This window comes from Podarcis raffonei, chromosome 8, assembly GCF_027172205.1.
Source record: "Podarcis raffonei isolate rPodRaf1 chromosome 8, rPodRaf1.pri, whole genome shotgun sequence".
Lineage (NCBI taxonomy): Eukaryota > Metazoa > Chordata > Lepidosauria > Squamata > Lacertidae > Podarcis > Podarcis raffonei.
In genome coordinates, this window is record NC_070609.1 from 64713887 (window position 1) to 64730601 (window position 16715).

General features: G+C 47.9%; 1 protein-coding gene across 2 annotated transcripts in view; it reads right to left on the reverse strand.

The window, feature by feature from the left end:
- Positions 1-16715, reverse strand: part of PLEKHG5 (pleckstrin homology and RhoGEF domain containing G5) — a 107328-nt gene that overhangs the window by 60625 nt on the left and 29988 nt on the right. Inside the window, exon 1 of one of the 2 annotated variants that reach the window (XM_053400447.1) lies at positions 989-1310. The exons of the other annotated variant lie outside the window; for it this stretch is intronic. Coding sequence (XP_053256422.1) covers positions 989-1075 — 87 coding nt within the window. The 5' untranslated portion in view covers positions 1076-1310. Of the gene's footprint in view, positions 1-988; positions 1311-16715 lie in introns of those variants that run through there. 2 annotated transcript variants of the gene reach the window in all.

The following is a 16715-nucleotide window of genomic DNA, read 5'->3' on the forward strand; positions in this document are numbered from 1 at the left end:
TCAGAGTGGTGAATGGCACTATTTAGCGGGAAGGAACTCCAATGAAAGTCCTTATTACGTATTTTTACATGGCTGCTTATTTGAATTTTTAAAAAATTTTATATATGGATGTTTTATGATGGCCTATATTTGTATCGCCCACAAATTGGCGATTATAATTCTGGAGATGACCCATATGATAAACCCCACTATTGCCTTGGGGAAATGGCGCAATCCCAACAACCGAAGCCGACCGAAGTGGGGACCCGATCCAATGCTTTGGCTTCCACCAAGACCGTAACTGTGCCCCTGGAAACCAAAGAAACTGCACACTGATTGGCCTGAAATTTACGCTTGGTGGGGTGGGAGATGGAGGGCATCTGCTGCTCCTCTGTACAGGACCCACGACCATCCTGCCAGTCACTCCCAAGAGTCCAGCCTGGTCTCCCTCCTCCACAAACACGGGCAGCACACCTGCCCACCCAGGTTACCTTGACACCCAGCAGGGGCAGATCCCACCAGAAGGGCTCATGGCGTCCATTTCTCTGCTCTCCAGCCACAACTCAAACGTCTTCCTTTTGGGTTTGGAAAATCTCCCAGCTTTCGAAAATCCAAAGCTCAACCCTCTCCAAGCCACCACAGCAACAATATTAGCCAAGAAGCCGAGAGAGAGATGGATGGTTTCGCACTGCAGTCTAAACCGAACTGGCTTTCCTTCGCCTCTCAACACTCCGCTATTATCTCTGGTCCCGAAAACAACAATTAGCGTCTGGATCTACCCAACGCGCCCTGCTAACGCGCAGCCTTGGTAAGTTAAAACGCCTTCACGTTTCTAGTCCTGGTGGAAAAGGAGCCGCGCGTCTGCCCAAGAGGCGCCGGGCCCCTGTCTGCAGCCAGCCAACCAATACATTAAAAAAAACCAACACCATCGTGTGCCCAGTTTTGCGCCCCCTCCCCGAGGTCCCCCCCCTTCTGTCCCTTCCTTCTGGATTCCGGTCCAGCCACTCACCAATTTGATGGCGCCCCGGGCGGGCAGCTCCTCGGGGGTCCCTCTACCGTCACCGGCGGCTTTCAAGTCCCCCAGCCGCTGCCTCATTGTGAGAGCCTCCAAAATGGGGCTGAGGGGGTGGGGGCTGTCTGCAGCCTCAGATACAGGAGGGGGCTCCGTCCAAAGCCCCAGCTGCCGCCGCAGCCTTCATGGCGCACAAAGCTGCTGCTGCTGCTGCGCCTCTCGTCTCTCTCTCCCTCCTGCGGAAGAGCCAGACAGGCAGACCTGCCTGGAGGCTCCACCGAGACAAAGCCACGTTCAAGCCCGACAGGAGGAGGAGGAGGAGGAGGAGGAGGAGGAGGAGGAAGACTGGCGGGACCTACCATTCCCCTGCCGAGGAGAGTGTCTCCGGCTGGAGCGTACCATTCCTGTCCAGTCGCAGGCGCCAAGGCAGAAGCAGGCACCGGAGCGCACAGCGGAGAAAAAGAGGTTGTGCGCTCTTCCTCCTCTTGTTTCAAGAAGCAGGAGCCCGAAAAGTCCATCGGCCGTGGTGGGGGTCTCTGGACGAAACTCTTCGCCTGTTGACCCCCTCCAAATTTGGGGTGGGGGCGCCTTATTTATTTATTTCATAAAATTTATATGCGGCTTGATTGTAAAAGGAAAGCCACCCCTCTCCAAGCGGTTAACAAAACGAAAAACATTATTAGTTAAAACCGTGAAAAGATTGAGACCTGAGAGTATAGGGCGGTATATAAATTCAATAAATAAAAAAGGTTGAAGACAACAACAGAAAACAAAACAGCATTCTAAATATCTGCGTAAAAGGTAAAGGTAAAGGGACCCCTGACCATTAGGTCCAGTCGTGACCGACTCTGGGGTTGTGGCGCTCATCTTGCTTTATTGGCCAAGGGAGCCAGCATACAGCTTCTGGGTCATGTGGCCAGCATGACTAAGCCGCTTCTGGCGAACCAGAGCAGTGCACAGAAACGCCATTTACCTTCTCGCTATTATCTACTTGCACTTTGACGTGCTTTCGAACTGCTAGGTGGGCAGGAACAGGGACCGAGCAACGGGAGCTCACCCCGTTACGGGGATTCGAACCGCCCACCTTCTGATCAGCAAGTCCTAGGCTCTGTGGTTTAACCCACAGCACCACCCGCGTCCCTTAAATATCTGGGTAGCCTGGTCCAAACAAAAATGTTTTCTGAAAGCACATGCCTGGTGTCAATAGGCAGGGAATTCAAAAGTGTAGGTGCTGCCACACTAAAAGATTGGTTTCTTGCAAATGCGGAATGGGTATTATGTGGCACGTATAACAATGGGCTCATCCCCACTTCCGCTTGTCTCAAGCTTTGAAAACACGGGGCAGAACGGTTTTGTGATTGACTCATGCTTTGTAGACACGGGTCCAAGTGGTTTTCCCCTTGCCCAGCTCCTTTCCACCATTGTTAAGATAGCTGAGATCCTGAGATTCCTGGATTGCAGGGGGCTGGACTCAATGACTCTTGGGGGTCCCTTCCAACCCTACAATTCTGATTCTAAAATTCTAAAATTATGCAAAAGTTTGGTGCACATCTGCAAGAAGATGAACAGAAAAGGAAGATTCAGACCCCTTCTATGAAGTATGGTTTGTGCCCATTGGATTATTTCAGCTGCAAGATACTGGGGGGCAGGGATCTGGCTCCCTTTTTTGCTCACATGGTTCTGCAAAATGTCCAAATGCATAATTGGTACTTAATATTATTATTTCACCTTTTCTCCAGACTGCGCCTCAAAGCAACTTACACAAATTAAAACAGCACCGCTACAATACATAAAAGCTAAACACATAATCAGTACAAAGTCATTCAACTCTAATAGAATTGAAACAATATAAATAAGAATTCTAGGTAAAGGTAAAGGTACCCCTGCCCATACGGGCCAGTCTTGACAGACTCTAGGGTTGTGCGCCCATCTCACTCTATAGGCCGGGGGCCAGCGCTGTCCGGAGACACTTCCGGGTCACGTGGCCAGCGTGACATCGCTGCTCTGGCGAGCCATTAATAAGAATTCTATTAAAATACAAATTTAAAAAGTCAGTTCCCAAAAGAAGAAGATATGCACCTGCTGGTGGAAGGACAACAAGGAGGGAGCCAGTCTAGCTTCTCCAGGAGAGGAGTTGCAGAGTGGGAGCAGCCACCGAGAAGGCTCTGTCCTGTGTCCCTACCAAGTGTGGCTGTGAGGATGGCAGGAATGAGATAAGGGCCTCCCGCAATGATCTCAGATCCTGAGCAGCTTTGCATGGGGAAATATGGTCTTTCATATATAGAATATAGAATAATTGAGTTGGAAGGTACCCTGAGGCTCACCCAGTCCACTCACCTGAATAAGCAGCTGTCCCTTGCAGGGACTGAACTTACGACCTCGGTGTTATCAGCACCACACTCTAACCAACTGAGCTATCCACCTGATAAATAGATAACCTGGACCCAAGCTAGCTTTATAGGTCAGCACCAGTGCTTTGAATTGTGCCTGGAAGCAGCACCAGCAAGCTGCAACACAATTTCTTGGTGGAGTGCATGCATCTAAATCACAATTTGGATGAAGTTTTCAGCTGCAAGAGCTGTTCTGAAAAGGCTTCACTACGCCTCCTCCACGCCCCCCACCTGGCCCCCATGCTCCCTCCCCATCCATCAAAGCCCCATGTCTGCCTGGCTAGCAGTTTCCTCGAACACAGGCTGCTTTTCATCCTGCGCGTATTTCCTCTTTCTGCAGTTCTGCGCCCCCTCACATACTTGGCCACTTGCAAGCAGGGCAGACGTGTGGCAGCCTGCACAGACAGCGTCATTCACGTCAAGGGAGATGAAAGCACTGAGCTGGTGCCAAAGGACAGCTCGGCTGGTACAGAAGCGTAAGAGTGAATGAGAACTCAGGACGAGGGTCCAACAGGCAAGGCGTCTGAAGCCCATTGAAAGAAGGGTGGGGACATCAGAGAACCAAGAGCAAAACACTGCAGCCGTTCCCCAAATTGTGCTGCCCAAAGAGGAAGGTAATTTGATAAGGCAAGCCTATCTGCAGAGGCGGCTGCCCACTGCATCTCTGCATGAGGCCCTGCTTCCTTCCGGTCAGTTTCGGGGGGGGGGGGTATTTCTGCCACATCTTGACATCCAGTCACTCATAGTGCAAAGATACGGGGGAAATTGCTCAGGCTTTTACAGAGGTTCCTTGTTGCATCACCACATGATGCCCCTGTTCTGAGTCCGCATCCTGCTAATTACAGTGGTACCTCGGGTTACATACACTTCAGGTTACATACGCTTCAGGTTACAGACTCTGCTAACCCAGAAATTGTGCTTCAGGTTAAGAACTTTGCTTCAGGATGAGAACAGAAATTGTGCTCTGGCGGCACAGCAGTAACAGGAGGCCCCATTAGCTAAAGTGGTCTTCAGGTTAAGAACAGTTTCAGGTTAAGAACGGACCTCCGGAACGAATTAAGTACTTAACCCGAGGTACCACTGTATGAGTTACATCGAGATCAGTGGCTCATGCAAAAACCCTGAGGGCTGAGTTCTTCAAAGGGAGGGTCTTCACACTTCCTCTCCTATATGCTTTCTGGGAGCGAGGGTGACTTCATTTTAAATTCAGAAACAAAAATATACCTCAGCTGCCCAAAGTTCAGGAAGCCATACACTGAAAGGACAAAGTGCATTACAATATCATTCATGCCTAAAAATAACAAGCAAGATGAACCAAAGCCCACCCTTCCTTCCTCCGTGTCCCAGAATAAAGGAGGTTTTGAGATTTGGAAAGTGTTACAGATATAGCTTGCTCCCACAGTCACCCTTTTCTCTCCTTTGTTCACTCAGTTTTCATGGAGAATCCAGGTGGCACCATTTTCATGTCACTGCAGCCCAGTGGTTTTTTCAGACCTAATTTGTGTTTCCCCCATTTTCCCACTCCAATAAAAGACAATGTACAACATCTGCTTATCCACTGTATTCGGGACTCGTGTGCCTTTAGTTAAAAGCTTTCTGCTTGCAAGTATTGCCTGCTGATCAATAGGGGATTGGAAGGGATTCCAAAAGGATCTCTTCAAACTGGAATGAACGGCCGCCAAGATGGCAAATACAACATAAGCAAATGTAAAATGAAGCACATTGAAGTAAAAACACACACAAATGAACTCAATTCTTAATTCAAGCCAATTGCCTTCCTCAGAAATACCTTAACAGCCTTGGGACTGTTTAAAGGACATGAGATTATCATGGGGGGCGGGGTGTTTAAAAATTGCATCTGACCCATATTTGGGTGGGGGAAATAGTTTGGTTTTTTTAAGCAAGGGAAATGCATTTACATGGGAATAAATTGAGAAGTGTACTCTCTAAACATATTTTGCTTGATGTAGATACGGTGTAGCAGAAGGGGGAAGTTGACAAAAATAAGAGAAAAGATGAAATTGCGTTTTGACCATGTTTGTTAAAAACGTTGAAACTTAATGAAATATAATTGAAAAAATAATTTGGTTGATGCATTGAGCTTCAATAATCCATTAGTAAAGGATTATACATGCTTTACAACAGGCATAGGCAAACTCGGCCCTCCAGCTGTTTTGAGACTACAACTCCCATGGTCCCTAGCTAACAGTGGTCCAGGACGATGGGAATTGTAGTCCCAAAACAGCTGGAGGGCCGAGTTTGCCTATGCCTGCTTTACAGTGAAGAATAAAGTTTATACTAGAGTAGGTCATGTTGTCAGATATGTTGGTAAGTCTCTTAAATACTACCACTACAGATTTGCACTCAGTTTATGCACCAGGACAAGTGATTTTGAATTAGCTTCATCCAGGTAATGCACCTTCACAGGGTGTCGCTAATTGTTGTTAGATAATTTCTTCGCAGGAGAAAAAAAAATAAAACAAGATATTAAAACTTCTCTCTCTTTTTTTTGAGGTTCGCGATTTGGATTTCTAGGACTGATTGTGACTAGTAGCCATTGACACATTCTCCCTCCACTGTTGGAGACAGTATGCCTCTCAGTACCAGCTGTCAGGAATCATAGCTGGGAAGAGTTGCTACTGGACTCAGGCCTTGCCTGTGAGCTTCCCATGGGGGCATCAGGTTGGCTACTGTGAGAACAGGACACTGGACTAGATGCCCCCCCCCCAATTGGCCTGATCTAGCAGGGCTCTTCTTATGTTGTTAAACATCATGCCAGATTCTCCCACAATTCCATGGGCCTCGTGATGCCTGAGCTGGCCAGCTCAAAGCAAACCCTGCCACCTGCTGGCAGACTGTGGAAGAGTTGTTATCAAAACCATCTCTAGACACAACATAGGGCCTGATGAGGAAGGTCAACTTTTTCAGACCTGCTGGGAGGACAAAGGAAAAAAAGATCCATGGGAGTGACTTTTAATCTGGACAGCTGAGAAACAACTGCGCTAGATGTTAACAGACCGTCAAAAGTATTTTTTTATATATATAATTTTTTATTAATTTTTCAAAAATAAAATATCAGTGTTTTGATATTGCTCTTGTTGTTGTATTGTTTAACAGACCATCAAAAGTAAATGGGAACCTAAAGTGTCCACGTTATTTCACAGCTGACATGGATTTTCCTCTTCCAAGCAGCCTACAAAATTCAGAAGCAATAAAGACCACCACATAATAATTCATGATGACACAGCAACATAATGCAGAGTAGCTGCACGGAAAATCTTCTCAGAAACCATGCCAAACTATTGGGGTTTTTTTTAAAAAAAGAAAACCTCCTCTGCAAATAGAAGCATTTTCAAAGCGTACTTAAAGGCGTGGATAGCTGCATCAGCAGAGCACGAGATTCTTAATCTCAGGGTCGTGGGTTTGAGCCCCATGTTGGGCAAAAGATTCCTGCTTTGAAGGGGCTGGACTAGATGACCTTCGTGGTCCCTTCCAACTCTGCAATTCTATAGGGTGGAGGGGGCGTTGCTGGATTTTCCCCAGGGAGAGAGAATTCCCTAGCCAAGTCCTCATCTGAATCTGCTCCTCATGCATGTATCTTGGCACAGAGTGAAGTTTGGGGGGCAGAGAGATGGAAGCAGCCTTCATTCCAGCCAAAATCTACTTGATCAGCTGCCCAGGGGATGTCAGAGCACCTCCTGTAACCCTCCAACAAGTCCTTTCCCCCCTCAGTTTCATACACACAGGCGCCAAGAGAGAGGCCACAGACTGGGAGCAGGAACCTGTTGTTCCGGGCAGCTGTGGACCACAGAGGCTCTCTGCAGCTTCTTACATAACAGCTCAGAGAAAACTCTTAACCCTAACCCTTCCTGCTGGGAAGGGTGAACGAGGACGAGTCTATGGCCACAAAGGGGCTTTCTGGGATCTACAGAATAGCTTCTTTCCATGGTGCTAGTGGCCTGCGGCTATCAGCTGCTAAAAACAGCACTGCACAAGTATCACCTGCTTTGATGGAGAGGTTGAAGGAAACCATAGACTCATAGGAAGTTGGAAGGGACCCCAAGGTCCAACCCCTGCAATGTAGAAATCACAGCTGATGACCATAGATATTGCAGGATGAGCACTTTTAGCCAGTTGATGTTCTTTCATCTTTCTGATGAATTTAAAATTTTGTAATCACATGTGTTTTTGTAAACATGAGTTGCACTGAGACATAGTAAGTGATGAACAAATGTAAATAATAATAATGATAATTGTTATGTACCGAGTTGAATAGGATCCAAAATGCAGCAGTCTGATTGGTCCTAGAACAATAGGATTCAGAATGCAGCAGTCTGATTGGTCCACAGGAACCACCCAATCCAGCTCCAGGTGGAAGTGAATCCACAACCTGATTGACCTACAGATGAATCCCGGAATTAGCCAATCACGTGGGGCCCATTGTGTAAATAATGTATATAAAGCAGACATTCTGGGGGAACTTCCATTCCTCCTCACCACTATGAGCTGAAGAAAGAGCATGAAATCCACTCTCGACTCTGAGTATATTTCAATAATGATGATGATGATGATGATGATGATGATGATGATGATAAAGAACTTTATTCAACTAAGTTTTACTCAAGAGTAGCTCCACTGAAAGCAATTGGACCTAAGTTAGCCATGTGTGTTGATTTTAGTGGATCTACTCTAAGCAGGACCAGCTTTGGCTACAACAACACATAACAAACAGGAGGACAAATCGTGTCTGTCCTGGTGTAAAACATACTTTCCACGTTACAACATTACAGCTTCTTCCAGGCCTTGCCTGCCAGGGTTCCACACTCGTGCCCAACATAAATCCAGAGCATTTTAGGGTGCACGTTATTTGGGGTGGGCTGTTTCACATCTGGGAGGTAAGCCTGAGATTTTGCAGCTGCCTGGCCAGAGACGGCTGGACTTGGGATAAGGTGCTTAATGATTTTTTTTAAAAAAGAGAGTTCCACTACCTGCCTGCTCGCTCTCTCTCTCTCTCTCTCTCTCTCTCTCTCTCTCTCTCTCCTCTCCCTCTCCCTCTCTCCCACCCTCCCTCTCTCTCTTCACCACCACACTCATCTCGTACAGTTGTAAATGAACAGATAATAAACTTCCCTGAACAGGGCTGCCTTAAGATGTCTTCTGAATGTCAGGTAGTTGTTTATCGCTTTGACATCTGCTGGAAGGGCGTTCCACAGGGTGGGCGCCACTACCGAAAAGGCCCTCTGCCTGGTTCCCTGTAGCTTTGCTTCTCGCAATGAGGGAACCGCCAGAAGGCCCTCGGCGCTGGACCTCAGCGTCCGGGCAGAATGATGGGGGTGGAGACGCTCCTTCAAACCGAGGCCGTTTAGGGCTTTAAAGGTCAGCACCAACACTTTGAATTGTGCTCGGAAACGTACTGGGAGCCAATGTAGGTCTTTCAAGACCGGTCTTATATGATCTCGGCGGCCGCCCCCAGTCACCAGTCTAGCTGCCGCATTCTGGATTAGTTGTAGTTTCCGAGTCACCTTCAAAGGTAGCCCCACATAGAGTGCATTGCAGTAGTCCAAGCGGGAGATAACCAGAGCATGCACCACTCTGGTGAGACAGTCCGCAGGCAGATAGGGTCTCAGCCTACGTACCAGATGGAGCTGGTAAACAGCTGCCCTGGACACAGATTTGACCTGTGCCTCCATGGACAGCTGTGAGTCCAAAATGACTCCCAGGCTGCGCACCTGGTCCTTCAGGGGCACAGTTACCCCATTCAGGACCAGGGAATCCTCCACACCTGCCCGCCTCCTGTCCCCCAAAAACAGTACTTCTGTCTTGTCAGGATTCAACCTCAATCTGTTAGCCACCATCCATCCTCCAACCGCCTCCAGACACTCACACAGGACCTTCACGCCCTCACTGGTTCTGATTTAAAAGAGAGTTAGAGCTGGATATCATCCGCATACTGATGAACACCCAGCCCAAACCTCCTGATGATCTCTCCCAGCGGCTGCATGTAAATGTTGAAAAGCATGGGGGAGAGGACAGAACCCTGAGGCACCCCACAAGTGAGAGCCCAGGGGTCTGAACACTCATCCCCCACCACCACTTTCTGAACACGGCCCAGGAGGAAGGAGCGAAACCACTGTATGACAGTGCCCCCAGCTCCCAGCCCCTGAAGACGGTCCAGAAGGATGTTATGGTCGATGGTATCAAACGCCGCTGAGAGATCCAGCAGAACTAGGAAACAGCTCTCACCTTTGTCCCTAGCCCGCCGGAGATCATCAACCAGTGCGAACAAGGCAGTTTCAGTCCCATGATGAGGCCTGAATCCCGACTGGAAGGGATCCAAATGGTCCGCTTCTTCCAGGCGTGCCTGGAGTTGTTCGGCAACCGCCCGCTCAATCACCTTGCCCAAGAATGGAAGATTTGAGACTGGGCGATAGTTGGCCATCGTGGCCGCATCTAAAGATGGTTTTTTAAGAAGCGGTTTAATAACCGCCTCTTTCAGCGTGTCTGGGAAGGCTCCCTCACGGAGGGAAGCATTCACCACCCCACGAAGCCCATCGCCCAGTCCTTCCCGGCTAGCTTTTATAAGCCAGGATGGGCAAGGATCCAGGAGACAGGTGGTTGGTTTCACTCGTCCAAGCAGCCTGTCCACATCCTCGGAGGTAACAGATTGGAATTGATCCCACTCAACTTGACTAGACAGAACTCTAGCACTCTCCCGCCCCAGCCCTGCTCCCACAGTGGAGTCTACTTCTTCCCAAATCTGAGTGATTTTATCTGCAAAAAACTTTGCAAAATCATTGCAGGAGAACATGTGGCCCGTACTAGGCCCCGATGTTGCAGGTGGTTCCGCTAAATTGTGAACCACCTCAAAAAGTCTCCTGCTGCTGTTTTCTGCAGATGCAATAGAGGCGGTGAAGAAATTCTTCTTCACCGTCGCTATCGCCACTTGGTAGGCTCGACGTTGAGCTCTAACCTGTGTCCGGTCAGATTCGGAATGAGTTATCTGCCACCGGCACTCTAGCCGTCTCAACGATTGTTTCATTGCCCTCAGATCCGTGGAAAACCACAGGGCTCTCCGGGCTCCATGCAATCGGAGAGGGCGCTTCGGAGCCAAACAGTCAATAGCCCTGGTTAACTCCACATTCCAGCGGGCCACCAGGGAATCAGCTGAAAGGCCATCAACATGGGATAAAGCATCCCCTACCACTCTCTGGAAACCATTTGGATCCATTCAGTGGCGGGGACGGACCATCCGAATCGGTCCCACCTCCCTGCAGAGGGGATGGGTCGCAGAGAAGTCCAGTTGCACCAGGAAGTGATCTGACCATGGCACTTCTTTCGTTTCGCTTTTACTTAGTGTCAGATCACCAACATCCATAGAGGTAAACACCAGGTCCAAGGCATGTCCGCGGCTATGAGTTGGGCCAAACTTATTCAGGGACAGCCCCATGGAGGCCATGCTTTCCACGAAGTCCCGAGCGGCCCCTTGTAAGGTCGTGTCGGCATGGATGTTAAAATCCCCTAGGACGACCAAGCTAGGTGTCTCCAGGAGAACATCCGCCACAACCTGAAGCAGCTCGGGCAGGGAATCCTTGGTGCAGATATTCCTCCTCCAGCTTCTACTATCCCTCGGCTCCTCTATTTCATCCCACACTTTGAAATCTGTTGTGCTTCATCCATCCAAACAAGCCTCAGTCTAAAGTTAGGAGAGCTAGTTCACAGCCAATGAGCTGTGCAAAAGTCCAGCAAGAGGACCTCAGGCAGAGAGGCATGGCAGTGGGGCTCTAAATATGAAGGTTGCTGCTTCAAATCTCTCTCGCGTTAATTTGCCTAATCCATTTTAAGAGGCCACCTGTGCTGCTCTCCCTAAGAACAATTTGTGGCGATGAATCCCATAAGTTAATTATGCCTTGGATGAAGGCTGAGGGAGGGCAGCTTCTGGATATTGGCAGTCATAGGTCCAGGCACACCTAGTGTTTCAAAAAACCAGGGGTCCTGGTAAAGAGGAGATGATAAAGAGCAGTAAGCCAGCTGCCATGAACCGCAGAGAAGTGGAGTGAGGGGAGACAAAGGCAGAAGGGGGAAGGAAGAAGGGAAGCAGAGAGAGATGCAGGCAGAAGAAAAAGGCTGGAATGGAACTGCAGCTTCTGCCTGAGTCTGTCCCTGGAAATGGCACAGGGAGAAGCTACAGATCCATTCCATCTTTTTTCTTCTGCCTACATCTACCTGCCTCTGTCTCACTGCTCTGCCTCCATCCAAGGTCCCCTCGCCACCTTTTCCTCACACCCAGTGAGCGACTTCTCATTGTCTAGGACAGGAAGATGAAGAAACCTTAATCTGTTGCAGTCCATTTGAGTTAGCTCATTATCTGGTTAAAGATAACGCTCATGAAAACTGACTGCATCTTTGTAAATGCCTCATTACAGCAAACATGTATTTTGTGACTCGTTTTAAAAGTTTATATTCTTTAAGCAAAGTTTATTTCAAAGATCAAGTTTCGTTAATTGTTCAATGAATAAAAACAATGTCCTTTGGTGTAGGCATTCAATAGATGATTGCCTTCTAAAATGAAAAACTACCTGGGTACACTGCCTAACGAAAAGTGCTGCCAGACAGTTTTTCTAGAGGATATCCACCACAAACTCACACGGACAGACACCCACATGCCAATTCTAGTGTTTTGAGAGAAACAGCAAACCATCATCTCTCCATCCTCCTTCTCTGCACCACTCACCATTTGATCCTTTGTTTGATAAAATGTACAATTCAAGACGATTCATAGCCACACAATAAAAATGAGTTTAAAAACATGACTAAATGTAGCTTTTAAATGATACAATGAAACACCCAAGGCAGACCCCTGAAAATATATACATTTATCCCGTCGGAACAGCTTGTTGAAACAAGAATGTTTTCCATTGTTTCTGGAAAACTCAAAGAGTGGGAATCTGTCCTATCTCACCAGGGAGACCAGAGCTGATTTTGCCGCAGACTCAGGACTGAACCCAACCTGGGATGGATTTGTATAATCAGTTTCCTCCAAAAACACCCACAACTGCACTGCCAACAACCTTCTTGAGTCCCTGTCCCAAAAGGGAGAATTTCAGCATCTGGGTGGTAGTTGTTTAATACCAACAGGTCCAGGGTTGGGTCTCGTCAGGAATTGACCACATTATCATCTCCTTCCGAGTGGCAGGCACCACCTGCAAAGATGCACTCAACACATCCTAGACCTCGAAGGGTTGAGAGGGCACCTGGTAGGGCACAAAGCGGCCTGGTCAGGCCACAAAGACCAGTCCCACAAAACAAGGCTTGATGGAGCATTGCAAACCTCGCTCGGAGACGCATCAGCCATGACATCAAGCAGGCTACATGGGTAGGCAACTTTGTCCTCAAACCGTTCACCAAGCAAATCACAGTGGATCTCCAAGAGGTTGCAGGCTCCATCCACTGTCAGGAGGGCTCAGACCACCACTTGCCTGGGTGATTACTCAAGGAAGCAGTGGAGGCAACAAAGGAGGCCCTCTGTGCTGGTTTCACCAGCTAGCCTGAACTCACGCCCAGTCGGGGCTTTCAACACCTACACTCAAGCTATTGTCCAGTCTGTTTCATAACTACCCAGTATCCCAGGGGCCAAATATGCTCTGAAGAGGGCTCTCAGGAGCAATCATAGTTTGACACATCCATTATACAGTGGTACCTCTGGTTACGTACTTAATTTGTTCTGGAGGTCTGTTCTTAACCTGAAGCACCACTTTAGCTAATGGGGCCTCCCACGATTTCTGTTCTCATCCTGAAGCAAAGTTCTTAACCCGAGGTACTATTTCTGGCTTAGCGGAGTCTGTAACCTGAAGCGTATGTAACCCGAGGTACTACTGTACAGTTATCTTTGGTTATCTTATATTCTTGGACTTCCCCACACATCCCTTCATGGGTTCTTGTTTTGTCCTTGTTGAACTGCATTTCCTTAATTACCACCCCTCTTCTGGTTGTTTTTAACTACTGCTCACATGTATAACCCTACTTGGAAATTTATCTGGTTATTGTGTATCTTTAAATATTATCCAAAGCATTCCCACTCCCCTCTTATATCTGTCTCATACTGATTCCTTATCTTTGCAGTCAGCATTGCTAATTCCACGTATTCTGCCAACTTATTCTGCCATTCTTTTTCTGTAGGACTATTTTTGTCCTTCCACCTTGGAGCATAAATTCTTCTGGTTGCTGCCATTGCGTATAGAAGGAGTACCAAGTACTTTCTTAGGTATTTCATCCACTATAATAGGAGCAGTTGTTTACATGGCCCTCAGCATCTCTCAGTTCCACAAGAAGACTAAGGCCTCAGTTGGGCCTAATGTAGAAGCAACCCTGAAGTCCTCTAGTTGAAGGCTGCATTTTTAACTGACATTTTAAAATTATTTTTAAGCCACTTTAAAGCCATCTCACTTGGAGGAACCCAAGGGAAAAGCTGAATAGCAGCAAGATGGGGGGAGGGGCCACCCTTGTGAATGGTTCCCTGCTACCCTCCAGGTGTCAGTACATTGATCTTAATACTGCTAAGAAAATTATCACCAGTTTGTTAGTGTAAAAAGTGCACCTATTTAGCATATATTTAAGTTCTGGTCATCAGCAACTCCAATTTTTGCATCTCATGACCATTCCGGACCCATCTTTTCCTTTAATTAAATATATGCCAAATAAGCAACCAATGAAATAGGCTTGCAGTCCGCAAGAGTTTATGTCATCATAAATTTGTTAGTTTTTTAAATAGCTTCTAAAGAGTTTTCCCAAACAGATTATTCTGCCGCAAGGAATTGGAGGCCGAGGCGGGGGGGCGGGTGACAAAATGACGTCACACGTATTAGCCAATAGGCTCCTACCGCTGCCGTAAAAACTAGATGTTGAAATCGGTACCCAATTCCCTTTTCAAGAAAAGGAATGGACTTTTTTTCCAGGTTCAATTTTAACCAACCTGAAGAGGAAGTTTGTTCAAAGACTTGGTAGTAGCAGCAGCAGCAAGGGTGGCAGGGCGGGGAGAGGATGGACACCACATATTCAACCTCAGGGACTGAACAAAGTCCATGGAGCATCCACCTTTGCGGATAATCCTCAAGACCCTCCCAGCCCGTAAAAAAACCTCATCTCAATAACAAAAAACGCTCCCCATAACAGCTAAACATCCAAATAGATAATGAAGGTTTAGGAAATGATGGGGGAGAGATCTGGGAATATGGGTTCAGTACTATTAGCAAACACTTACCTTCACTTCAAGATAGCCCCAGAGAGAAACCCAGGTGGCATTAGGGGGGTAAACTCCAAAGGGATTTCTTTTTCCTGCCCAGACTTCAGTCCCAAAGAAAAGTAAGGGAAGCTATCCCAGAGAAGAAAGAACGAGAAACCAAGTCGGCTACTCCACGGACAGGGAAGAGGGGAATGAGAGGCTCTAAATCCATCGCAGCTTTACATTAACAAGCAATTAGGCTAAGAGGACAAGGCAGAGAGAGGGAGATTCTGCAGGGCTAGTTTGCACGCAGACACACAAATTATAACCTGGGAGTGGAAGCAGGGGCAGCCCATCTGTGCTGGGGCTTTTGCTAGCAGCACAGTCCAAGCTGGACCCTAAGGCTGGCTTAGTGAGTGAGTGGTTTGGTGTTCAGCTAGTTCACACATTCCAGAAAGGCAGACTCAGATTAGGCCCAACAGGGCTCTGCAACCTAATATGTGATGTCAAAACACTCAGGTGCTTCAAGAAAGCTGCCTGCTTTTTCTTTTCTTTTTTCAGATCACACCTATTTTTATTCATTTATATGCCCATCCTCAAGCCTTACTTTACACACACAAACCAGTTGCAGAACTGTCCCAGGGATTGGTAGAAGGCATACTGACGGCGTCACAGGCACTAGCCAATTGGTCCTGTCCATTTCTAGCTTCCCCCCGCCCCCAGTCCAAAGCAAGCTGCAGAACATCAGTGGTGCCATTTCCCACCCACCCCTTCCAGAGCTCAAAAGCAAAGTCTGAGTTGAATTAAAGGATGGCCCCAGAACTGATTCTTCCCCACCCCCCGCCCATCCAAAGAAAAACCCATAAAATTTTTCTTCACCTTAATTGTAGGGTTGGACTGAAGTGGCATGATGAAAGTTTATAGAATTATGCATGGCACAGAGGAAGTAGGTAGAGAAAAGTTCATTCTCCCTCTCTAATAACACTGGAACTCAAGCTTATTCATGCCCCACATAGTTAAACTACAGAATTAACTCCCGCAGGAGGCAGTGATGGCTTTGAAAGAAGATTAGACAAAGTCACAAAGGAGAAGGCCATTGGTGGCTACTGCCTCCACGGTCAAAGGCAGCGATGCTTCTGTATGCCAGTAGCTGGAAAACCTTGGTGGTGGGGAGAGAGCTCCTGCAGGTTTCCTGCAGGCATCTGATTGGCTCCTGCAAGAACACGATGCTGGGATAGATGCCCTGATCCAAGAGGCTTTTTTCTTCTGTTCTCAATTTATTTTAGTGGTGCTAGTCAGCCTCCCTCCCTCCCCACCTGCTCAACCTGTAACCTTGTAAACAAGCTGAGGCTGCCTTGCACCCCACAGTCTTCTCAAGAAAACTGACCCTTCCTCCTCCAACTCCTCACACACAGGCCAGCTCAAGGGGCCTACGAAGCTGCCCTTTTTCATTTTTGCAGATCGTGTTGCTGGGCTCCTTTCCTGCTCCTGAGCAGCAGAGAGCGGGGGGAGCAGCTCCAGCGAATCGTTGTGAATCGAGCAAAGCGGACGAGGGAGAACAGCTGTCCCTCTCTCTCTCTCTTTACACACACACACACACACACACACACACCCCAATCTTCTTGTTGGAATGGCGACGCACTGACCCTTTTGTGGGAGGGGGGAGAGCTGAGCATTTCTCCAGCTGCTGAGGCTTTGAGGCTGCCACTCTGTCTGGAAAAGTCTTTGCGGTTTGTTAGCAGGGAGGGGAAAGGCGGTGAGGTAAGGGGGAGACCCGAGGAAGGGCGGAGAGGCAGAAAGAGCAGAGAGGAAGGACGGAGCCAAACATTGGGCCCGAACGGCCCTGTCTCCTTCCTGCTGGCATCTTTTCGCAACCTGCCTTCCGCGATGGCCTGCGCAAGCTGTACCATCAGCCACACACATGAAGGGGAACAAGGGAACTTGGGGCACCCACATTCAGTTCTAAAACCCAGCTGGGGAAAAGCAGCCAGGTTCTTATTTTCTTTACCCCCTTACCGTACACACACACAAACACACTTTAAACATTCTGGTTAGCCCCTATAGTAGGTATTCAGCTTCTTTTTTAAAAAATCAATAAAGCAGACATGTTTAGGAT